The 23,876-nt window shown below is 40.7% G+C and overlaps 3 protein-coding genes and 1 non-coding gene across 7 annotated transcripts; 2 read left to right on the plus strand and 2 right to left on the minus strand.

Moving 5' to 3' along the window:
• Nucleotides 1-131: 131 nt before the first annotated feature.
• LOC106646606 (myosin-VIIa-like) lies at nt 132-9,361 on the minus strand. The gene is made up of 27 exons (XM_023390243.2): nt 9,350-9,361; nt 9,162-9,278; nt 8,507-8,653; nt 8,262-8,446; nt 8,070-8,194; nt 7,724-7,983; nt 7,493-7,652; nt 7,271-7,401; nt 6,526-6,921; nt 6,078-6,461; nt 5,298-5,650; nt 5,042-5,216; nt 4,926-4,970; nt 4,523-4,861; nt 4,207-4,432; nt 3,794-4,143; nt 3,529-3,725; nt 3,238-3,442; nt 2,979-3,161; nt 2,663-2,904; nt 2,417-2,586; nt 2,129-2,307; nt 1,679-2,053; nt 1,273-1,605; nt 796-1,193; nt 614-711; nt 132-533 (listed from the first exon to the last, which is right to left on the minus strand). Exons 1-27 carry the CDS (start codon nt 9,359-9,361, stop codon nt 163-165), a joined length of 6,156 nt encoding a protein of 2,051 aa, XP_023246011.2. The 3' UTR covers nt 132-162.
• A 468-nt stretch (nt 9,362-9,829) lies between these two features.
• TRNAN-GUU (transfer RNA asparagine (anticodon GUU)) lies at nt 9,830-9,903 on the plus strand. The gene has a single exon. It is a non-coding gene; the product is annotated as a tRNA-Asn (tRNA).
• Nucleotides 9,904-11,553: 1,650 nt separating this feature from the next.
• On the plus strand, nt 11,554-15,443 carry Phb1 (prohibitin 1). Of its 4 annotated transcripts, none has more exons than XM_089597281.1 (4): nt 11,554-11,742; nt 13,951-14,056; nt 14,385-14,806; nt 14,889-15,443. In XM_089597281.1, exons 2-4 carry the CDS (start codon nt 13,969-13,971, stop codon nt 15,195-15,197), a joined length of 819 nt encoding a protein of 272 aa, XP_089453407.1. In that variant the 5' UTR covers nt 11,554-11,742; nt 13,951-13,968; the 3' UTR covers nt 15,198-15,443. The 4 variants fall into 4 exon arrangements, with proteins under 4 accessions (XP_089453407.1, XP_014218169.1, XP_014218168.1 ...); XM_014362683.2 differs by lacking the exon at nt 11,554-11,742 and adding an exon at nt 13,411-13,490; XM_014362682.2 differs by lacking the exon at nt 11,554-11,742 and adding an exon at nt 13,588-13,866.
• Nucleotides 15,444-18,946: 3,503 nt separating this feature from the next.
• On the minus strand, nt 18,947-20,938 carry LOC106646632 (aldo-keto reductase family 1 member A1-like). The gene is made up of 7 exons (XM_014362711.2): nt 20,804-20,938; nt 20,625-20,745; nt 20,388-20,552; nt 20,098-20,301; nt 19,907-20,023; nt 19,453-19,838; nt 18,947-19,375 (listed from the first exon to the last, which is right to left on the minus strand). Exons 1-7 carry the CDS (start codon nt 20,815-20,817, stop codon nt 19,312-19,314), a joined length of 1,071 nt encoding a protein of 356 aa, XP_014218197.2. The 5' UTR covers nt 20,818-20,938; the 3' UTR covers nt 18,947-19,311.
• Nucleotides 20,939-23,876: the final 2,938 nt, after the last annotated feature.

Below are 23,876 nucleotides of genomic sequence, written 5' to 3' on the forward strand. Positions count from 1 at the left end.
GTCAACAACGAAATGTGTGCTATCTTATAATAATGAAAGTTATGTACAATTATAAATGTTATGATTTAACTATCATCACAGTATGTGAGAAAACGAAAAAAATTGACCAGACTCACGAGGTTTGGCTAGCCAATGCAATTAAATATAAATGGTACACGATTTTCAACAGTAAGATGAACTACTGTTTGTACCACTTTGTAAGTAATCAATGTGAGAACTGATTAAATCATCCATTTTATATCCAAGTATCGTTTCAAATAGTATTTTCCGACCGTTCATAAAGTTACCGATCGTCATGTGAAAGTAGGTATCACCCGATGACCAGCTTGAAATATCCGCAAAGCTAAACATAAAAATTATCTCTTTCGTTGAAATATCGATGAGACTCACGCCATTTTTGTTTATTGCTACGTATATGCTTTCGGGTAGTTCAGGATTGGTTGATTGGCGTACTTCAAAAAATGATGAACCGAAAGTTGGCCACTGGCAAACTTGCTGTAGGAATTTCATTCGGGCTTCGTCTTGGTCGAGATCTTAAAAAAAAAAAAAATTAATTAATAAGCACACATTGACAACATATAACTGCTTACGAGTAAAATGAAATTCGGCGTACCATTGTTTTGATTGAAGGCTGTGGTAATATATTTTTTCCATTTTTTGTGGCTCATGACGTTTATCATATCAGCAGGTACGTATTCATGTAGCTTCAGGCTAAAGTATTGAAAAAAAAAAAAAAAAAAAAAATTAGACAAAGAATAATATTAAAATTTCATGGTATTGGTATCAAGTACCTACTGTATTTGAGCTAGTTCTTCTTTATTGTCCGTATGTGCACTTATAAAAATAAGAGAAGCTAATTGTATGGCCTCCTCCACGGTACACTTGTGGTAACCCAATAAGTATTTTGTTGCTTCTTGATAAAAGTGAAATTTTAAATCAGCATTTCTATCACGCCCGGGAAGGCAATTTACCCAAATTTTTCTCATAAAGAGAACTTGATACGCCGTCTGTAATGTGGCATCATTTTGCGAGTCCATTATTTCCCGCACGAAATCGAAAAAGTAGTAATCATGTGGCACGGAAGTAACTCGATTTGCTATTTTAAAGTAGAGGCTGAAACCTTTGCTGCCACGTAGCTGTAGAGCTTTCGATATTTCATCGCACAAATCTACTGCTTTTGTTGAGGAATGCACCTAATAATGGATTCTCCGCTGAATTAATTTGTACAAAATAATGTCAAAAAAAAAGAAAAAAAAAAAAAAAAGGTTGAACCTCAAATGCTGAAACGGTGCCGTCTGGAAAGTAAATTTTATGGAAAATTCGCAGGTTTTTACAATTAATTGCTTCTATTTCGAGGATAGTCGGTGGATGTATTCTCTTCGAGCCCATTTTAACAATGTTTTTCAGTCTTGCCAGGCATGCTTGAGTCAAGCCATTGTTTCTAGAAATCAAGAATTTTTCCAACTCCCTACGAATCAATGTACTGCCTGGCATTATTCCAGTTGCCAACCACATGAGCTCCCATCCTCGTTCTTCACTTAGCCGTACTTTATTAATGGTCAACTGCCGCATTATTTGACAGTAAACTTCATCGCTAAGTAAAGCCTTGCAAATATCAAAAATGACAAATTTTTATTACTTTGTTGGATAGGAAAGAAAAAAAAACCGAATCACTCACATCTTTCAAAGCTGGTCCGAAAATGTTATCGGTGAAGTCGGTACCAGTTCGTTGCTTATTACTAGGAAGATCGCCCATGTACTTTAAAATATAACTGAATATTCTTACGGCTTCTTTGGACAGTTCATGTTTGTTAGCAAGTGCCGCTAAAAGGGGAGCTTTCATGGGTTCTCGGGTGTGCTTCCATAGCTCATGGGATGCGCTGCTCCTCGTCGAAAATCCAGCCACGGAAGGCGTTGATTTCTTATCGTTGGCCCGAAAGTGCTCTTTTGAAAATTTCTTCAAGTTGTGATGGTTTATTTCTTTGATGTTCAAGTTGAGTTCTTGCATCACATGACTTTGTATATTTGATGTCAAGTCTGATTTGTACATTTCCTGAAATTTTTTTTTAACAATACGTATAACCATAATCTCACGTGACTACGATTTCAAGAGTAATTTTGAACTTACTACCACTTTTGATGATGGTTTACGCGAAACTGGTAAAACGTACACGTACTCGCATGGAAATCTTATTTTAACGTTGTTTTTTTCTCCAAACGCCCACGAAGATGTAATTATTGTATTACCAGTGCAGCCATTGGTTAATTTTAAAATATCGCCCTTCCGAAATGACGACTTTAAATCATCTGCAAAAAAAAGTATTGGATTTTATATTTTTTATTTCAGACGCCCGACATAGGATTTTTTTTTTTTTTTTAATAATGTCATTGATGGGTGATCGTCACATTGAATTACCATTGTTTACGTAATCTTGAATCGCCAAAACGTAAGTTGATCTTTGTTTTAATCCGTCAATCAGGTAATTTATGAGTAACGCGCAACTTTCAGCATTGTAACTTTGAAAGCGAAATTCTTCCCTTTGTATGGTTGACATTGTCAAATTCTGAAGTAGATAATTGTCATTTCTGAAAATTATGTAACGCATGAGTTTCAACGAAGCGAAAGTGGTGTTTAGAATAAAAATTGTACTTTTAGCATTACTTTTGATGGGTAACTTCGGATATTTCGGGGAAGGAAAGTTGTAAAAGTATCTGTTCATCGTCATTGATGAAAAATACGCCAGCAGAGTTAACAGCAACAACAACATCATTGACGTTCAACTCTGATCCAAAAATCTTGTTAACTTCGTAAAACTTGGAAAATAAAATTGACCAAGAGCTCTTAGCTTGCGTTACGACATCCTCCTTTACCCTCAACAAATCACATTCTCTCGCGCCAAATTTCTAAAAATAAATTACGCGTGCACCCTCGTACCTTCCAATGATTAGTAAAAAAAGGTCACATTATAAATGATCACACAAACCTTTTGGTAAGTGTCAACTACTAGTTCTTCCAGTCTCGACATAATAGACTTAGGATCTCTGTGAAGTAACTGATTAGGAACGTAAAGGTGTAAAATGTTCTTCAAATTTTTCGGTAAAGACTTTGAATGGTAGTGAATAAATAATTGCTGTGCTATAATAGTTGCCAAATTCAATTCCTTTGAAAGAAAACATGGATTTTACTTTACCAAAATGTATACGATTTCACGTAAACAAACAGAATAAAATTTTTACATCATTGAACCTATATTCACCCGATTTCACACTATTGCATATCTGGTGATATATGAGATTAGTGGCTACTTGATCGGCTACAGCATCTTGCCAAGGTGCGAATATTTCTTTTCGAAGCATGAGCCGCCAACGCTCCTCTCGCTCGGGATAACCCTGTTCCATGGAATATTGCTCGCATTGAGAAATCGCGTCCATCACATGCTCCCTGATTTTTATTCATTCGGAGATTTGAGATTACGGTTAGAAAATGTCAGTTGAAAAAAAACAAAAATATTTGTTTGGTTGAAATACTTTTCGGAACCGAGGGATGAAAATTTGTCGTCTATTGCTATGAAAAGTGAAAAGCCGAAGGTATCTCGAAGACTTATGCTACCAGCCAGACTTTCGACGATTTCTTGTGATGTACTGGCCGAGTCAGCTTGAATTATTTTCGAATTTCCATTGGCAAACGTAACCTTCAGGGATATTGGTTGCTTATGTTTGACCGACTAAACAAAAATTCACAAATTTTACAATTAATTTACAACGTATTATTCGAAGATTCTAGTCACAAAACCTGTATTTCCATCCAACATGGTGGTTGGGTCCTCGAGCCATTTTCGTAAGTTCTCGTGAGTCTTTTAGCACACAACGGAGCATAATCCGAAGGCCCGGTTTTGACGAAAGATTTCAAGTAATTTATAAACTTGTCTGTGGGTGCGAAACACCCGATGCACAGGGACAAAAGCACCCATCCTTTGGCGTACGATGATTTGGACGGATTGTTGGTCAGTTGCTTCACAATTTGGCAGTAAATTTCGTCTTTTAATTCGGGACGTAATATCCCGTGGCCTGTGATGAAATGTAACTTTTCAAGATTCGATCTTTTTTTACTCAGCCACGTTTCGTACTCGTCGTTTGCAATACCTAGAAAAAGCAAAATGATCACGAAAATCATTGCAAGATAATTCTTCCATACCTCAAACACACCTTCGGTAATGACGTTGTTCAATTTATTCTTATTTCTTATGGTTAGTCTTAATAAATGTTGGTCCGTTTCATTAATTACTTTATCCTTGCTTGTTTTCATAAAATTTTTCGATATGGATTCCGTAATGGTACTCATCACTGGTTTTTTATCACGATAAGAATCGTTCTCCGATTCTGGCAAATCACCCATAAACCGCAATATGGTGATCGACAGAGCCATTGCTGCCTATAATGCACAAGAATAACTATAAAAAAACAAAAAAGCAAATTCTTTTAGCTTGATTAAACTGCTTTTGAAAATCAATTATGGTTTTACCAGTTGATCGGATATGTGAGGGAGGTCCAAAAGCGAGTGTTTCAAAGGATGCTTAGAAAAGTACGGAGTTTGACCGCTGGTGAAATAAATAGCGGCAAATTTATGAAACTCGTAAGATACAATGTCAGGATTGCATATATCACTGGGAACTCTGGGGAAATTTTGTCCCGTGGCATCTTTCCTAGCTAGATCTGCGTGTATTTCGTAGGATATCTTTCTTGCCCTTGTGTTCATTGGTTCATCGTCGAGAAAATCAAACGCGGTATTTATGCTGTTACTTTCAGACTCACTGATGAAGAAATCTTGATTTTGTCGCCCTTTGTCTTTCAACTGTTTCCTCTAGAACAATAATTACAACAAATTGCATTTATTGAAAATGTAATTTAACAATACGCACACTTACTTTGTCCTTGCAGTGCTTTCGTACGAGATAACGACGACATGCAGCCTGTAAGTATTGACAAACGAAAATTTTATACAAAAACTACAATAGATAAACTTTTATTAAAAAACACTTACCTGAATCGAAACGATGATTTGACGTTTCTTTCGGTAATCAGTCTCCAGATGTCTCGATTTGACTCGAGATTGAAGACGAAAAATCGCTTTGCGCAGTAACAAATACGTCTTCCTTTGCCTAAAAGCTCTCCAGTTTTTTTGCAAAACCACTGCCGCATTTTTCATTCTCATGAATCTAAAATTAATACGTCACTGGAGTCATTTTGTTTTTCACGCACAACCAGAACTTCGTATACGAATCTCTTGCGATATTCACCTGTTACGACCGACCCACATCCTCAGGGTTCTCTGGAGCACCAGAGCGCTGGTCTTCAGAGCTTTGGCTCTCTCTTCTTCCAAAACGAGGCTCTGGTAGTCCTTCAAAAACACCTTGGAGTGTCCAAACTGATAATCGTGTTCGCTCGGATTCAGGAAGCTCTTGCAGATTTTTTCCGTCCCGAACTTTCTGTTGAACCTCTGGGACGGTTCGATTCCTCGTGCTAAAGCGCCGAAACGCTCAACAAACTCGGTGTAATCGTAGCGCCGAGGGTAACCAGCTTGGCGTATTTTTGCCGTGTCGAGCAGGCCCAGGTAACGAAGTTGTCGGTAGCAGAGCGCTTCGTCGAAAATCTGTAGAAATAAGACTTAGCAGACTTTGTGATTGTTAGATGATAATCTAAAAATGCTTTTCTACGAAAGTTTGATAAACGAGCCCATGCATTTTACTTCATCGTGCAAAGATCCAAGCCTACTGTTCACACAAACATTGAACAACAATACCCTCTCGTTGTAACATTGGTCGTACGTCTTATCGTACACCGACCTAAATTACTCCACTTCGAGCTTGCACGTTTAATGATGTTTGCGTTGGTTGTGATTACATGAAACGTACGAGGTTTAATGGCCCTAATCTTATTTACGAGCCATAGCAACGAGAGATAACACCTTTGGACTACCGATCCATCGGCAAAAAATAATATTAGACGCGAAAATCAATCAAGGTATCAATGCAAGAACTATCGCCATTGTGTTGTAATTACAACGGAGTATCGTATACCTGAGGTGCTTGATTATCGTTTGGCTTGACGCATCTGATGAAAAAAGGGTTGCACTCGCTCAGCGTGTTCAGAAGCAGCTCGAGAGACTCACGGAACTTGGTCGAGAGAGTTGCCGATATTTTTCCAGTATCGCCGTTGGCCGACAAGTCGCTTTTGGAAAATAGTTCTTTGAAAAAGGCGTTTGTCGATGCAGCCAGTACTTGGCCAAAGTCGCCGGGGATGCAGTCGCGGTTCTTGTCGAGGAAGCCCGTCACGTCGTACCGCACGTTCCCCGCGTAATGAGCGATCCCAAACTCTTTCGACAGGGTCGATCTCGATCTGACAAAGTGTTTGCTGTTCCCGTGGATCAGAGACAGTTTGGACAGGAAGCTGGCGTCGGAGCCCTACGGACAGTCAATTCAGTCATCCTCTCCCGTCGATCGGATCGTCGACCTCGTTTCCACGTACCTTTGGAAAAATGCTCTCCTCGTCCAGCAGCGACATGATATTCAGAGGCTTGGCGCCGATCAGGTCGATGATCTCTTGGTTGTCGACGAACTCGATGCTGCGCCAAGTTATGCCCTCGGAGGCGTAACTGGCTTGCTCGAGCTTGAATATGTGGGCCACGAAAAACTGCTGCAGGTGCTCGTTGGTGTAGTTGATGCAGAGCTGCTCGAAGCTGTTGGTCCCAAAGTTCTCGAAGCCAGAGATGTCCAAGATACCGATCGCGGTTCTCGGGTGCTTCTTGGGGCTGCGTATGGTGTTGTTGATGTCCTCGAGGAGTTTTTCAAAGATCTTCTCGTAAATGGCCTTCGCGAGGGAGTCCCGAACTTCGTAAGCTTGGCTCAGCGACAGGTTGCTTATCTAAAAACAACAGCACAAAACATTGTATTCGGTCCGTCGGATAGATTGTAAAAAATATCCGACACGCGCTTTTCGCACAAACAAAAACTGCTAATGATACACAGCACATCAAAGTTTACGAGCGGGGGCTTATGATGTAAGGGTACACATCGTAAGCAATGTAACGTATATTCATCATTGTTTATTTGTTTGTGTGAAATGAAGAGAAAATATGTGTCCAATGTTTTTTGATAATCGACTTGCCGGATGAAATTAAATTTTCCATGCAAGTTCCTAATCCGTGAAGCGCTTCTGGGTGGGATCGGTAAAAAATCGGTTAGTTTTCGTAACCGGCATGATATATACTTACGACCCTCTCTCCTTGGGCGAGTATGCACTTTTTGGTCAAAAAGTCCGTGACGACGTTTTCTTTTAGACCTAGAAACTCGCAGATTTTCTTCAGCCAGATACCTTCTTGGATCTCAATCGCGTCGGCATGGGCTACAAGTCAACAAGAAGACCTACTTAATATTGTCACACCGTATAATAAAAGCCAACGTCTTTTATACGGCATCGAACGAAATAAGCGTACCAACTGTGATGGCTCTGTACTTTAAGTTACCCAAATGTAAAATCGTAGCGAGCAAAGTGGTGATCTCGGAAAAAGTCCCTTCGTCGTAATTGAGTATCTTCATGGCGGCCTTGACGTCGGCAAACGTCTGCGCGTCGTTCCTGCCCTTGCAATCGACGACCTAAATGTCGAAAAATCGCGTGAGAACAGTTGCTTCCAAGGTCAAAAGGGGGGAAACAGGCAAAATCACACCCCACGCTGCAGGTACTCAAAGTCCGAGACTTTTTTCAAATTCAATCTCTGCCTCTCCGCGTCGCTCAGACCATCAAAGAGGGCGTAGAATATGTGGTAGTTCCTCTCGCACTTGGCTTGCGTGACCATACGGCTTTTCTCCAGTAAGTAGCAGTCGATCTTTGCCCCTTCGATCTCGTCGTCTCTGCCGAAATGGATGCTCACGTACTTGCCGAACCTCGACGAGTTGTCGTTCATGTGCGTCTTGGCGTTGCCGAACGCTGCATCATAAAAATACTTTTTGGCAATCCGATTCGTGATGAGAGTATGAAAAAAAAAAAAAAAAAAAAATCGCAGTAAGCGAGACCTTCCAGAATGGGATTGGCCTCGAGGATTTGTTGCTTGATCCACGCGCGTCCGCCCGCACTGGCCGCCGTGAGAAATTGTAAGATCAGCTTCGTGCTTTCGGTCTTTCCAGCCCCGCTCTCTCCGCTGGAAAATCGGTTCGACATTTTTTCACGGGAACCAGATGGGGTTGCAAAAGTCACGCGTCGCTTACCTTATGAGGATACACTGATTGCGACGCGATTTTCTCAATGCGACGAAGCACTTGTTGCTCGTCGCGAATACATGGGGTGGCAAGGTTCCCGGCGCTTCCTTCGAGTACGTGGCCATATCCTTTGCGGAATATATGTCCAGGACTCGGTAAGGGTTCACGGCTATCAGCATATCCCCGATGTACGTCTGCGAATGGTCGAGTATTGGCAATAAAAATTTCAATGGGCTAATCGTGTGTATGCTTACGTAAATCAATTGCTCCTTGTATCTCTGCCGAAGATTCCTCAAAATAGCGTACTCTTGTAGATCAGGCAAATTAATCATGTCGTCTACGACGCCTGTGGGTGACGCGCCTAGAGGCCCAATGATTCTTTCGGGTGTTATCCATTCGGTCTGAAAAAGCATTATCGCGTCAACGAGTCCGATGGCTCAACAGTAAACAACATTCTTTTACCGTCTATTTTCATGCGCACATAAAAAATGTAAATAGAATATTTTATTCGGCACGAAAAAATATTACGATTTCTCGATGAAGAAAAATGAAAAATTTCGGACGCAAATCGTCCAATGATAGACATGTAGACCAATTTTCCTTTTTTGTCCAAAGTTAGTAGTAATCAATGAACTATTTGCTTTTGTACACGATCAATCGTCAGATAAGATGCATACGTATTGTTGTACGAGCGTTAAATTGTTTTGCTGCTGTGATAAGAGTAATATACGGATATAAAGTGAGTGTAACGCTAATATTACGTCTTTTTCTTAACTTTTTCATGTAACATGATAAAAACGCGATAAATCGAAAAATTGTTGCGGTTTATTTATGTAATCGTCAAAGTATAAACGGCACGCTATGAAACATTTGTGCTTGTGACAGTCAACTATTTAACTGTAAACTCACGTTCCCAGTGGCATCTTTCACTTGGATCCTTTTCTTGTCGACTTTGACTATCCTACAGTCCTTGGGAACATCGAACCCTACAGTAGCTGCTTCGCGTCGAACCCACACGTGTTCGCCCTTGCAATAAAAAACAACACAACTTTTATACAATCACAAAAACTGGGGTTCCTTTTTTTTCGCGTACCTACCGTTGAATACATGATAAAACATTGATTTTAGAAAAAAAAAAATAAAAACGCCCAAATTAAAGTGTTACTTCATCGCTGGCGATCGTTCAACTGGAAAGACAGGGTTTTTCGTGAGGTTGCATACCTATCAGGTGTACGTCATGCACTTAGGTACCGCAGAACGCGTATGGGTCTTATCTATCGCGTTAAATATCGATAAGTACGGAAAAAATGTTTGTTTATCTCGTCTTTACTCGTATCTCGGCATCAAACACACTCATAGCGCCACAGCGAAGAACCGAGATCGGTAGTTGTATCGGATTGATTTATTGCTCCTCATTCTATCTGTAATAAAAGATTTTTTTGTACCCGATGTTTGTGGTGATTGAATTTTTTTTTTTAAATTACAATTAAAACTTTTTTTCAACCGATCGATGCCAGTTTCGGTAATACGAAACAGTGCGCGAGTACTGTTCCAGTTGTTCGTCGAGATGAGCCACCGCCTCCGTGGCGCAATTGGCTAGCGCGTTCGGCTGTTAACCGAAAGGTTGGTGGTTCGAGCCCACCCGGGGGCGTTAACTTTTGCCATTTTTTTGTAAAAGAATCGTTGACGATTTTTTTTATTTCACAAGTTTTTGCAACTGAAATAATTTTATGCGAAGATGAAATTCATTTGCATTCTTCATAGTAATCATCGGTATGAAAGCGCATGACATTTGCGTTATTTCTTGTGACCAAATAAAATAACGGACTTTTTATATAATGTTTTATGCAACAAATTACTTGACATATTATCTAAATAATTCGAGAGATGGGAAAAACATACGACTCCATCTACCGGCGAACGTTGATATGTATTTTTCATAGTATATGATGGGTGTTTTCCGCAATCGTCACCAGCAATGGGTGTTTTCCGCAATCGTCTGCACGGCCAGCAAGTATGGCCAGATTACGGAATATACAGCGCCAGTTTAATTCAAGGTTTGACTTACTGACCTGACGGTAACGAAGAGCGCAAATTTAAATTACTTGCTGGTGACGACGATTGCGGAAAACACCCCAAGCGGCGTTACCACCACGACCTACGTAACTTTACAGCCTCTGATTTTATCATTCTGGTAAAGAGAGCACGGTGTAAGATGTACGTGGAGTTATGTGTAGTAATTAAAGAAATTACTACTAAGTAATGCCATATGGTCGATTTTATTAAACCATATGAATATTTCTATTTTTGAAGGTCGACTTTCGAGTAAAAAATAGATTGTAAACTTGCCGCAAATAGCACAAACCACGTTAAATTTTTATTATCTATCTACGAAATTAGTTGCGGCTGGTTTATAATTATCAAAGTGACTTTGCTGTAAATAGCAATAGTTATTTGGATCAGCGCCATCTAGCGGTCTTCATTTTTTGGCCAAAAGTGGCTCCTAAAATTCTCAATCAGAGCATTCAGGATTAGAGCCATTTAGTCAATTATAAACCAGCCGCAACTCATAACGAAGCTATAAAATGAAAAAATAACGATACATGTGTTTTTGGCGGCGAGTTAACAATCTATTTTCTACCAAAAAATCAACCTCCTATGTGTTTGTACTTTTGAAGATAAATTTTCAAGCATAAGATAGATTGTTAACTTGCCGCCAAAAACACATGTATCGTTATTTTTTTATTTTATAGCTTCATCATGAGTTGCGGCTGGTTTATAATTGACTAAATGGCTCTTATCCTGATTGCTCTGGTTCAGAATTTTAGGAGCCACTTTTGACCAAAAAATAAAGACCACTAGATGGCGCTGATTAAAAATAATTATTGCTACTTACAGTAAAGTCACTTTATTAGTTATAAGCCAGCCGCAAATAATCTTATAAATAGACGATAAATAGTTAACATTTTTCGTGCTACTTGCGGCAAGTTTCTACATCAATATTCTACATATCTTATATGGCTCATAAAATCGACAATATTTACAAAATTACAATACTCTTGACCTTTTACCATTAACTCATGTAAGCACAAATTAATCAGTCCATTAAAGAGATAACCGAAGAAAAAAGCCCTGAAAAAGAAGCACAGTCACACGAAAAGTCTCATACAAGAATGGAGCATTGGATCTTACTTGATCAGAGAAGGTTGGGTTCTTTGTTTACGTATAACACTTGAAATTTACATCTCTGTAATAAATGTATTTTTCAATTAGTGAGATCCGATGCTCCATTCCGAGGAGACTCTTCGTGTGACTTCTTTCTTTTTAAGACCTTTTTTCTTCAGTTGTCTCTTTTCGACTGATTAATTTACGTGTATATTTAATCGTGATTTACGATTTCTGTAACACAAATTTTGTTATGTACATATTATATAAGTTAACTGTTTATTGGAAATCTAAAGTTGAAGGGCTGTGCTTCAATGAGTTAATGGTAAAAGGTCAAGAGTATTGTAATTTTGTAAATATTGTCGATTTTATGAGCCATATAAGAGAAGTAGAATATTGATAGTTTTTGAGGTCGATTTTTAGGTAAAAGATAAATTGTAAAGCAATTTCAATTAAGTGAGATCCAATGCTCCATTTTTAGGAGACTCTTCCTGTGTAACTGAACTTCTTTTTTAAACTTTTTTTCTTTAGTTGTCTCTTTTGGACTTATTACTTTACATATCTATTTAATCATTGTTCAAGATTTCTGTAACACAAATCTTGGTATGTACATATTATATAAGTTAGCTGTTTATTTAAACTAGAAAGTTAAAGCGCTGTGCTTCCGCGAGTTAATGATAAAAGGTCTAAAGTATTTTAATTTTGTAAATATTGTCGATTTTATGAGCCGTATAAGATAAGTGGAATATTTATACTTTTCAGGGTCCATTTACAGGTAAAAGACATATTGTAAACTTGCCGCAAGTAGCACAAAAAATGTTAACTTTTTATTATCTATCTATAAAATTAGTTGCGGCTGGTTTATAATTATCAAAGTGACTTTACTGTAAGTAGCAATAATTATTTTGGATCAGCGCCATCTAGCAGTCTTTATTTTTTGGCCAAAAGTGGCTCCTAAAATTCTCAATCAGAGCATTCAGGATTAGAGCCATTTAGTCAGTTATAAACCAGCCGCAACTCGTGAAGAAGCTATAAAATAAAAAAATAACGATACATGTGTTTTTGGCGGCAAGTTAACAATCTATCTTATGCTTGAAAATTTATCTTCAAAAGTACAAACACATAGGAGGTTGATTTTTTGGTAGAAAATAGATTGTTAACTCGCCGCCAAAAACACATGTATCGTTATTTTTTCATTTTATAGCTTCGTTATGAGTTGCGGCTGGTTTATAATTGACTAAATGGCTCTAATCCTGAATGCTCTGATTGAGAATTTTAGGAGCCACTTTTGGCCAAAGCCAAAAAATGAAGACCGCTAGATGGCGCTGATCCAAATAACTATTGCTATTTACAGCAAAGTCACTTTGATAATTACAAACCAGCCGCAACTAATCTTACAAATAGATAATAAAAAGTTGACGTAGTTTGTAGTATTTGCGGCAAGTTTACAATCTATTTTTTACTTAAAAGTCGAGCTCTAAAAATAGAGATATTCATATGGTTTAATAAAATCGACCATATGGCATTACTTAGTAGTAATTTCTTTAATTACTACACATAACTCCACGTACATCTTACACCGTGCTCTCTTTACCAGAATGATAAAATCAGAGGCTGTAAAGTTACGTAGGTCGTGGTGGTAACGCCGCTTGGGGTGTTTTCCGCAATCGTCGTCACCAGCAAGTAATTTAAATTTGAGCTCTACGTTACTGTCAGGTCAGTAAGTCAACTATACCTTGAATTAAACTGGCGCTGTAATATATTCCGTAATCTGGCCATGGCCTTAACTGCGCAATTAAAACAGCAGACGATGTGAAAGTCGAGAAAAAAGTGAAGATTTCATCGCTGTTGACTGTCGTCTGCTATTTTAACTGGCCAGATTACGGAACAGAGCGCCAGTTAATTCAAGGTAGTTGACGTACCGACCTGATTGTAGCGTAGAGCGCAACCTTAAATTATACTTGCTGGTGACGATTGCGGAAAACACCCTTATAATTTCGCGTACAGAAAACTGATTCGGATGGTAAAACAGAACATCAAACTTTCCCCATAAGCCGACCGTGGCCTCATTACGTAAGAAAGATTATTCGAAGATTTATACCATAAACAAATACACATTTTTAATTGGAGTGTCAATAGAACGCAAAATAATTTTTTTGGTAGTGTTTATAGAATCCACAGTGTATGAAGTAGCAGACGAAATTTGCTCGTATACAATATTTTGTCGTCGAACTTTGTGGTTACACACTCACCGGCTACTTGTTTTAGATTTGTTTTGTTTTTCTATTTAATGACATCATACGCGTCGGTGGACCGTACATAAAGTATTCGAGTATCGTGATCGTTTTATCGCATCAGTTATAACGATTTAAATTGATTGACATAGCGGGATATATACGTAGGCACGCGTAATTTTGAAGGTTAGATTGTGCCGTGAAAACGCTCGTTTGTGGGTGCCTTTTGCTCCGATTTACGATAAGTGTTTCATCATCATACACAATCGGTGTATCTCAAGCTTGTTCTCTGCTTCCAGGATAAAGAATCGTAAAGGATGGCTGCTCAGTTCTTCAATAGGATCGGACAGCTGGGCCTGGGTGTTGCCCTTGTTGGAGGTGTTGTCAATTCGGCACTTTACAACGGTCTGTTTTGCCATTCCATTTTCCAATTTTTCATTTATTGGAACATTGGGAGCTGTGCGATTGTGTTGTCATGTTTTATGCAATTGTTGCATTATCAAAATATCCACTGTGTTTTGATTTTGAGCTGCTGTAAACAGCTTTTTTCTTCTTGAAACCTAGCTATAGTGTATACAGGTTTCTTTGAAGGCAAATTTTAGTGATTAAAGTTTTTTGTTACTTTTTGATTCTGCAAATCTACGAAACTTTTTGTATAAATTGATTGTTGTGTAAATGTTTAACCATCTTTTTTATGCTGTCTAGACTAACAAAGTTGTGTATTTTCTTTCAGTTGATGGAGGTCACAGAGCTGTCATTTTTGACAGATTTGCTGGTGTGAAAAATACCGTGGTTGGAGAAGGAACACACTTTTTCATTCCCTGGATTCAAAAGCCAATTATCTTTGACATCAGATCCAGACCCCGAAATGTACCTGTAGTAACTAGTAGTAAGGATTTGCAGAATGTTAACATCACTCTGCGTATTTTGTTCAGACCAGTGCCTGAGTCCTTACCAAGAATCTACACTGTCCTTGGTCTTGATTATGATGATCGAGTGTTGCCTTCCATTACTACTGAGGTGCTGAAAGCTGTAGTTGCTCACTTTGATGCTGGTGAACTGATTACTCAGAGAGAGGTTGTTTCACAAAAAGTTGAAGAAGACTTAATGGAAAGAGCTAAGCAGTTTGGAGTTATTTTGGATGATATTTCCATTGTAAGTACTTTTTTTATTGTTGTACTTTGAAAACTGAACGATTCTTTGACATTGATTTATTATTTTTTGGCTGTAAATGTAGACACACTTGACGTTTGGTAAAGAGTTTACTCAAGCTGTTGAGTTGAAACAAGTAGCCCAGCAAGACGCCGAAAAGGCTCGATTCCTTGTAGAGAAAGCTGAACAACAGAAAAAGGCTGCTGTCATAAGTGCAGAGGGTGATGCTCAGGCTGCCGAGCTGCTTGCAAAATCTTTGGGAGATGCTGGTGATGGTCTGGTCGAACTTAGGAGAATCGAAGCTGCAGAGGACATTGCCTATCAATTGTCAAGATCTCGCCAAGTCACCTATTTGCCTCCTGGTCAAGGAACTTTGCTCAATTTGCCGCAGTAGAGAGTAATGTAAAACGAGGTGATAATGTGTGCATACTGTGTACATTTTATAATATTTTTATCTGGGTCTCTGACCAACGCAGAAAGAATGCAAATGCAGTTTCTCCCATGGAACACTGTAAACTAGATAACCACTGGAAGCCTGTAAGCATTTGTTGACTTAAACAGTATGTACTGATTAATGTAAAAATGTGTTATACTTTTGCTACACCAAGATAGTGATTTAATAATAATTTGTTCTTCTATATTACATATTACTTTATTAACCAGTATGTACCAGTTATTGTTAAGAGAATCACTTCACAGCAAAATATGCGTTGATTTTTCAAGTCTGCTATTTTGGAATTATGAAATCATGTGTACAGCTATCGTATCCAACTTCCTTTGGAAAGTATAGTATTTAAACAAAGCTAAATATTTTGTTTCATCATGAGATTTTTTCTTATTATTAAACACATGTACATAGGAACCTGCACGTTTTATTTTCTTGATTTCAACTTTTACAACACTAATTATCAATAGACGGTGCATATTATAATCACCTATGAATTGATCGACAAGTAGCAATAGTCCCTCATTGAATCAAACTATCGGCTTGGACGTAATTTACGGTAGGTATGCGGAATCAAGTAGTCTATGTACAGAGATAACTAATGCTACCGTAGCATGAGTCTACGCCCACTGCGATAGGCTCTTACTTTTGTCGTGCAGCCTTTGCTCGAAAGCTACACGAGCTCAGTATTGCCTATACTAATTAGGTATGGCTCCTAAACAAAGCTGATTACTACAGTAGCATCAAAATTCTGTCCGTCTGTAGATCGTAACACAACCCGTAACAAATAAGTTTAGTTTATATGAGGCTACGAAATTGTCATGGTATTGTAACTTTATGAAAATAATCGAGTTCCAAAAGTCTTATCATGGGAATGGAACTGTACTCCCCGTTAATGAACCCCCGATCACCGTGCAATTAACACTATCGCAGCCACCGTATGCGGCAGAAGGAGAATACGAGACGACGAGAACGAGAAAGAAAAAAAAAATGATCAGCCAGAGTATTATCCCTGCAGGGAGGCGCGATTGTCGGCACCTATCAGTGGCGGTTGATCGCATATACGAGAGCTGCCACCGCCGCGGGAGATCGCCCGTCAGCTTTTCGCCGGGGCGGTCTCTTTGCGCGGAAAACTCTCAACACCTTGGTATGTGCGTTCGATTGGTATACTTACTTCTTTTCCTTTGGAAAATCAATATTCGGCTCTTACGTGGAGAAAAGAGCTAATACTCTGCGCGATCGAGCGATTTTCGGTTAGACGAGGAAAATATTTGGAGCGATTACCAATCGAGACAGATGAAATTGATGAAGCTGTATGGATTTTTTTCCGCCCATCTGCTGAGCGGCACTTGAAATGTTTTTTCGAAAATTCATTGGAAAATCATTGATCACTCGCCGCGAGGTCGTATACCCTCATTAGACACGTGTATATATCGTGGGGGCCTTTGAAAAAGGTCAGTTCATGGTACATTATATTGTATTGGTCATCTCCGCCACCAACGCTCAGATGGGATGTAATGTGTAATCAAAAGTTGGGTCATCGTCTATAATCTTAGTACACGCGCGCATTCCGGCTGCTGTTTCATTAAATGATGCAAGTTGTCGAAATGTTCATTGATCCGAGCGGAATAACAGCGTACACTGACAAATACATATTGCTGCTCGGACTGTCTTGTTTTCACCTTTGAAGAAGGTACTATACATCTTGAATCTCATTTTGGAAAAGATAGTGAGTTTAGGGGAGAGAAAACTATTAATCGGCAGAATTTTATGGTTTTGATCAATTTTTAAAAACCCCAACAAATAAGGAATAGAGGAGAAAGTTGAAAGTACGAATATCTTTTATTTATTTCAGGGAAGATACTTTTTTCAGGAGGAATGAAAAAATTTGCCAAAAAAACCTAGTGAAAACTCAAACTCTACACTTTGAAGAAACGTGTACGACTTGATTATCTCACTAATTTTCATGCAAAATGAACAGTAATTTCTTTCAAGTTAAACCTATCCATAAAAATACCGAGTTCCACCCAAACGCTGCACATTGCACAATGCTATTTAGCTTGAAAACGTTGAAAATCCAGGTAGACGCAAGTTACATTTTACAAATGTGTGCATCCTTAAACAAAATGGTTTTTCTACTTTATTCATATAACAGTGTAAAAACCTCGTAGATACCTGCACATCGGCCTCCCTTCCCACCCTACAAACATCTTGCGCTCGCGCGCGCTAAATCAATTTATCATTTCGTCGCTTGGCTCGAAGGAGAGAGAGAGAAAAAAAAAGAAGCTTCTCCTCGGATTCCTCACCGTTTTTTTTTTTTTTTGTTTTTTTTTTTTTCTACTCCGCGAGACAATCGATTTCTCATCAGAGCAGAAGATTACGTGTTGCGTGAATAATGAAGACACGATGATCCACAGCTTCGCGCGAAGCAGTTTCACGTAGATTATACACACCTACGGAGGGCCAAGCGCGCGTACAGCCACATCCACGCGAGCCCTAATTCGTTTCGCGCTCGTCGAGATTGTTCAGCACAATGTTTATTATATTCATACGATTTAATTGTTTAAAAGGCTCGATTACCATTATCAAGCAAATGAAAAGGACCCGCTGTATATCATGTGATTACGCATCAACCGCGATAATCATACACGTCACCCTCGACCAGTGCACACCCAAGCGATGTACAAAAACATCTGCAGTACGACGCACGAATGTGCAATGAGTAGAAGGGTATGATTCAAAGAGACGCAAATTACGTTCCTTCGAGTATATAGCCGTCTCGAAAAACCCGACGATTTTTCAGCCATTTGTCGGCAAATGAGCCTTGACCCCTTTCGCAATTAGACCAGACCGACGTCGCGATACACCCATTATATTATATTGTACCTACACACTGGCAAGTATAATAGCCCCGCTCCGGTGGTTGGAAAATAACAGGTGCGCCGCAGTGCTCTCATTTTTTCCAAGGGACACAGGCGTACATATGAGTATGCGCATATGCACGAAAAAAAAAAAAAAAAAAAAAAAAAAAAAGGAAAGTCGCGTGTGATGAGTCGGAAGGAGGAGGACGAAGGGGTGGACTACGCCAGTGTGCAGTCGGTCAGGATTCAAGGCTAAGGAACCAAGGAGAGACTCCCCCTCGCGTCATATGTCGCTTGGTAGAGCTGCACGCACGTCTCTCTCGGAGAGAAAGAGCCTGAGACGCCGAGCGTCCGAGGAGTCACATGGGAGCCCCAGGGCCATTATTTAATGCTCCCTGCTTGATTTTCCACCCAAGCTCGCGAACAAGCATTGGAAAATTCAATTTTCGACGCAATCGAAGAATTTCCGAAAAAATACACAGAGATAAGGGCGGGAGAAAAAGAATGGAAGCACATATCCCCCTCAGGAAAAAAAAAAAAAAGCAGGGAAGTATCGACGGGGGCTAACGACCGCCGGCCCGGCACCTGTTACCCCGGAGAGGCCCACAGATGAGAGTTACGCCGGCGGGCAATATACATATGTACACGAGGCGCACGCGAGCACACATATGTTACCTCGGAAGGAGCACGTATAGGCCCCGAGAATCGAACATAATGCGCTTCTAATAAGCCGGCCCGCTGCTGCGACGTAAATTATCGGATGGCCGACGACGCAGTAGAGACGTTCTGCCGCTTAACGATTTGCCGGGAGCTTTTTTTCTTTTCCCCCTTACCCGGCTGGCTTATTTGGTGTTTGAAAAAACACAAAAAATCCGGTACGCCCGCGAGGCCCAATGGTCCGTTTAATTTCGCGCTCGTATACATATTTATGCAATATACACGATGAGCCGATGGATTTTCGTCACTTTAGCTAACTGCGCCCGATCAACTTTGAAATATGATAATTAATGTTATATTCAAATGACGCTAAGAAAGGGAGCGTTTATTAAGTATCATCCACACGGTAAATTACAAGGTTCTTGGTCACCGGGTGTGTTATTATGACACTTGTTCTGATGTGCGATGTGCTTATAATGTATATTGGTGCATATATATGTGCATAATTAAACGTTGTATACATATATATTATATTGTATTGTTGTCTACTCGGTCTTCTTTTCGTTCTTCAGTTGGGTAGCGAACGGGTACTGCGGATGTTTTTCCACCCTGAAAACCAACCAGTATAAACCCGCTGGTCAAAATAAAACGAACAAAAAAACATCTCCAAGTACATATATGCTCACCCCTTGTCGATGAAGAAATGGAAAATCCTGCCCTGCTCTCCCTTGTCGAGTCCGTTCATGAGTTTGACCTCGTCGTCGGTGAGCTCAAAGTCGAAGATACCGATGTTCTGGCGAATCCGGTCCGGATGCGTGCTCTTGGGCAACACGATGATACCAGCCTGGGTCGCGTGGCGCAGCAACACCTGCGCGGTCGTCTTGTTGTGCGCGTCGGCGATGCGCTTGACCTTGGGGTTGTCCAGGAGCTTCGGGAGGGACTTGTAGATCCGCGTGCGCTTGTCGCTCGACGAGCCTGGCGAGCCCAAGGTACTGAACGCCGTGATCGCTATGTTGCGCAACGAGCACACCTCGCGCATTTCCCTCTGCTGGTTGTAAGCTTGCAGCTCGATCTGCCTCGCCGAGGATCACATTTTACGAGAATCGAGAGATGGTGGTTTTTTGCGTGTGTATAACTTGCCTGTAAGTTGCTGGGCTTTATTTCAGCGTGATCGTACACGTTCAGGAGCTGCGTGCGGTTGAAGTTGCTCAAGCCGATGGACCGGCAGCGGCCGGCCTTCACTTGCTTCTCCATGGCCTGAAAGACAATCGACAATTGTTTCGTTTTTTTTGTCCCCCCCTCACAGATAAAGTATCCAAGCATGTAGGGACCTTCCAAATGTCGAGGTGATCGGTATCGAGGTCCAGCACTACCGATCCGTCCTCGTTAAGAGCCGGCTGGTGCTTGTACTTGTCCTTGACGAAAGCGAAGGGCTTGTGGATCAAGTACAAATCCACGTACTCCAAATTCAGCTTTTCCAGGGAAAGCTTCAAGTACGCCTCTACAAGCGAGCCTCTCATTCCTATGGGCGGCAGCTGCGGTGGAAAGTCAAAGCGTTGAATATACCTACTCGATATATTAATGCACATAATGATATGTGTGTCATGCGAGATATTTATACTTTGGTGGTGATGAAAAGATCTTGGCGCTTGTTTCCCTTATCGAACCACTTTTTCAACGCCTTGCCGATCGCTTCCTCGTTGCCGTACGTAAACGCGGTATCTATGTGCCTGTAGCCGCTTTCCAGAGCTGACGTCACAGCTACGTCGATAGCCTCGGACGGCATCTGTCATTTATATTTAACCATATTTTCAATAAAAGTTTGCTTGTGATGCGTTTCTTTGTTTTTTTTTATCACCTGCCAAGTGCCCAAACCAACGACGGGTATCTCATGGCCGGATGACAGTTTTATGGTTTTTTGAGGAGTCGATTTTGAAATCACCAGCGTCGCCAAAACGACGCACAAGCACAATATCGTTCTGAACCCATAATACATCGTCAAATGTGATTATCGAATTTAGTATTTAATAGTCTTACCTTGCGTGAGCCATTTTACGATACTCTGACTTTAAACTGTAGACTGAAACGATACGTTCTCCGCGGCGATTCCAACTCGAGTGCCAGTTATCGGTCGAACGTTCGCCCAGACTTTCCACCCGCTTCGAGACGTGATGCAGCCAGTCTCATCCGGAGAAAGCGATTATTATGATTTTTTGTTTTCCAAGTAGCACGGCCCGACGAGCTAATCGCGTGATTAATATAGACGCGGAGACTCGGGCCGATGGAATAAATCAAGTAAATACGTACACAAAGACGCGTTGAGCAATCGCGAGATTGCACGGTGAAAAGTTTAATGCGCGTAAAATAAAATACTTACGAAGGGAAAATCGAAGCTCCGCTTTGAAAAGCTCGATAATGATTCCGATCGCGTGATGGGTAGGGGAGGGGGAAAAAACAACCCCGAGGACCGCCAAATGGGGAAAAAAAGCCCATCAAAGCGGCGTCCCAAAAAAAAAGGTCCGGTTGCACCGAGCGCTGAAAGAAATTCCAATTAACTTTCTCCAATTCGTACCCTTCGCCCCTACCAAAAAAAAAATATAGACACGAAAAGGTAGACACTCCCCCCCCCTTTCCCGAAAGAAAAGGTCCCACACGACTATGCATAATCTGCCCGCGAGCTTTGGCATTATTACCGATATCAATTTGAAATCGATTAGCCGTGCGCTTCACGCGCGAGGGGCATCAAAGCACGTGCCCTAAAAGCCCCCTGCTCTCTTGCAAAAAAAAAAAAAAATAAAAAAAAAAAAAAAGAAAAACGAACAGCATCAGGTATAGGTCGAAAAGAAAAGTCACAAAAAAGCGCTCATCCTCCGTTTTTTTTTTTTTTTTTTTTTTTCAAACCCTCCCTTTTTACGATTTAAAGCTCAATCTGGGCTGGCCCTCTCCCTTCGGCTCTCGCGATTGCTTTTACGCGGTAAAATAGTCGAAAAAAAAGGAATAAAGGGAGGGAGGTAGTCGAGAGGGGTTTATTCGAATGAAAGCTCGCGGCGAGCCGGGAGAGCGAACGGCCGAGTGGGCAGCCGGGCAGTTCGTTACGCGAGCGCGCTCTCTCGCGTCAAACAAAGTGGAATGGCCCGCCCCGCAAATGGGGAAGCTCTTCGCTGCTGCAGCCGATGCAGACACGTGTGTGTGTTGTTTGGGTGTAGCTGTGCGAGAGAGAGAGGGGCCATTGGGGGAATTATTAGGTTGCGCTCATCCAGCGGAAGGGCAAAAGCTTCCGCGTGCGCTCGTTGCGTTTATACGCGAGCGTGCGTATATGTATATACAAGCTCGTCTTTTGCTTCTCTTTGCGAGAGACGGATGCTGCAGAGATATTTCGCAGACTGGGCAAATTTCGAGGTTTTTTGGAAAATAATCCAAAGTAGGGTACACCTTTGACGAAGAAAACCATACAGGTAGATTTTACACTGCTATACCATTTTTACTATTTAGGTGTTTTTACCGTGCAAAAGAAACAAATGATCAGACTGACGTACAACAATAATGTTTTTCAAGCAATGTACAATGCATTAACCAAATAAATAATTTTAATGTTTGCCATTTTAAACGTTTTTATTTATACGGCTTGGGCCAAAAAATGGCATTACGAACCGAAGCCCCACAAATACATATGTCCAGAGCGAAGTTGCGAATCGATGAGCGGCTAAAATACTTACGTACCTAACAAACTTTACCGATCGCCTGAAGGTCTCACCAGCCTAAACAACAAAATCAAAGACCGGCAATAATTTCTTGCCATAAAGTAATTAGCTCGCAAGTGGACGTACAAATATACCGTGTACACGTGCGCTTGGGCTTTCAGTCCGGCACTAATGCAGAAAACAATTACAAGCAGAGGCATACTCCTCTCTCTATTTTGGCTCCGCCGAAATTGCAATGTCCCACCGAGCAGCCACTTAGCCACCGTTTGTCGCTCGTCCGCGTTATACGCGTGTGCCCCCCCCCCCGTTCTTTTGTCAGTCGGGCCATTCCCCGCACGATTTTCCAGTCTTTTAATTGACCCATTCTCTCCGACTCTTCTGTTAGAAATTCATATACACGCGCCCCCGAGCGTGTGCAGGAAGCCGTTATCATTCGATAAACTGACCACGGGCCACACACTTTTTGTTGGGACACGAGATTAGGTTGCACGGAAGAGACGTTAATTTGCCTTTGGGTAATCAAATATAAATAATCGTCCATGCGACCATTAATTTTCAATATTTATGCCATACAAGCCAAAGAAAGCAATCCCCAAGGTAACCCCGAACACTATCTCTTCTTCGGACTTATGGTCTACGGGGGAAAAAATGTAGCTAAACGCCGAGCTGCTGTGTACAACTACACACGTATAATAACCACGTGCATATAGCAGGGCAGTTAGGCGAATTCAGTCGAGCGAAGGCTATACCTATATCCTCCCGTAGCAGTCGTTGTGCGGCCGATGGCAAATTGTGTATGCTCGACCGGAGCGTCGAGAGGCTCGTTAGCGGGGGGATGGCCCACGCGTGCACTCCTAACGCTTGACTCCTCTCCGGCCTCTGTATTATTCTCCAAAAGTCATATGGGCCGCGGACTGCTCGATTCTTTGCTTATTCCCTTTTCGCGAGTCGGTGCTTTCAATTTCGCGTTCGTACGAAGCTCGGGGGTGTGCCTAATACTTACTGTGTGTTGAACAAGTATGGGACACGTCGGTATGTGAAAAGATAACGAAGCACTTACTCCTTCCTTTTTTTTTCTTTTTTTTCTTTTATGATATCCTCAGCACGATAATAAGAATCGAGCATTCGGAATAAAGGGGATCACTACACTGAGAAGAAAATAATAATAATGAAAACTATACTGTGCTAGAATAGTTATCTGGTACTACTCCACCGTGTAGAGAATTTTTACCATTTTTACGCTACTTTTTACTGTTGTTAATGGTCATTTTACCGATTATTATTTGTTCGTACAGTAAGAGTTACTGTCCAGTATAATTAAATGGTATAACAATTGAGTTGCCAAAGGAAAAAATTCCTGTGGATTACCAGTCTATGGCAGTAATTTTTGTCATAATTTTAATTAATAA

Source organism: Copidosoma floridanum, unplaced genomic scaffold, assembly GCF_036245765.1.
Source record: "Copidosoma floridanum isolate Cflo_tuat_1 unplaced genomic scaffold, Cflo_Japanese_pri ptg000032l, whole genome shotgun sequence".
Classification (NCBI taxonomy): domain Eukaryota; kingdom Metazoa; phylum Arthropoda; class Insecta; order Hymenoptera; family Encyrtidae; genus Copidosoma; species Copidosoma floridanum.

Bases quoted from the DNA above. Each gene is read 5' to 3' on its own strand.
- LOC106646606 (XM_023390243.2), bottom strand. The intron at 7,402-7,492 runs GTACGCTTATTT...GTTGACTTGTAG, and splicing joins GTACAGAGCCATCACAGTTG to CCCATGCCGACGCGATTGAG. The intron at 6,462-6,525 runs GTACGTGGAAAC...GACTGTCCGTAG, and splicing joins AGGAGAGCATTTTTCCAAAG to GGCTCCGACGCCAGCTTCCT.
- Phb1 (XM_089597281.1), top strand. From the start codon at position 13,969: ATGGCTGCTCAGTTCTTCAATAGGATCGGACAGCTGGGCCTGGGTGTT. The intron at 14,057-14,384 runs GTCTGTTTTGCC...ATTTTCTTTCAG, and splicing joins CAATTCGGCACTTTACAACG to TTGATGGAGGTCACAGAGCT. The intron at 14,807-14,888 runs GTAAGTACTTTT...CTGTAAATGTAG, and splicing joins TTTTGGATGATATTTCCATT to ACACACTTGACGTTTGGTAA.
- LOC106646632 (XM_014362711.2), bottom strand. The intron at 20,302-20,387 runs GTATAAATATCT...TTTCCACCGCAG, and splicing joins ATCTTTTCATCACCACCAAA to CTGCCGCCCATAGGAATGAG. The intron at 19,376-19,452 runs GTGAGCATATAT...GTTGGTTTTCAG, and splicing joins CATTTCTTCATCGACAAGGG to GGTGGAAAAACATCCGCAGT.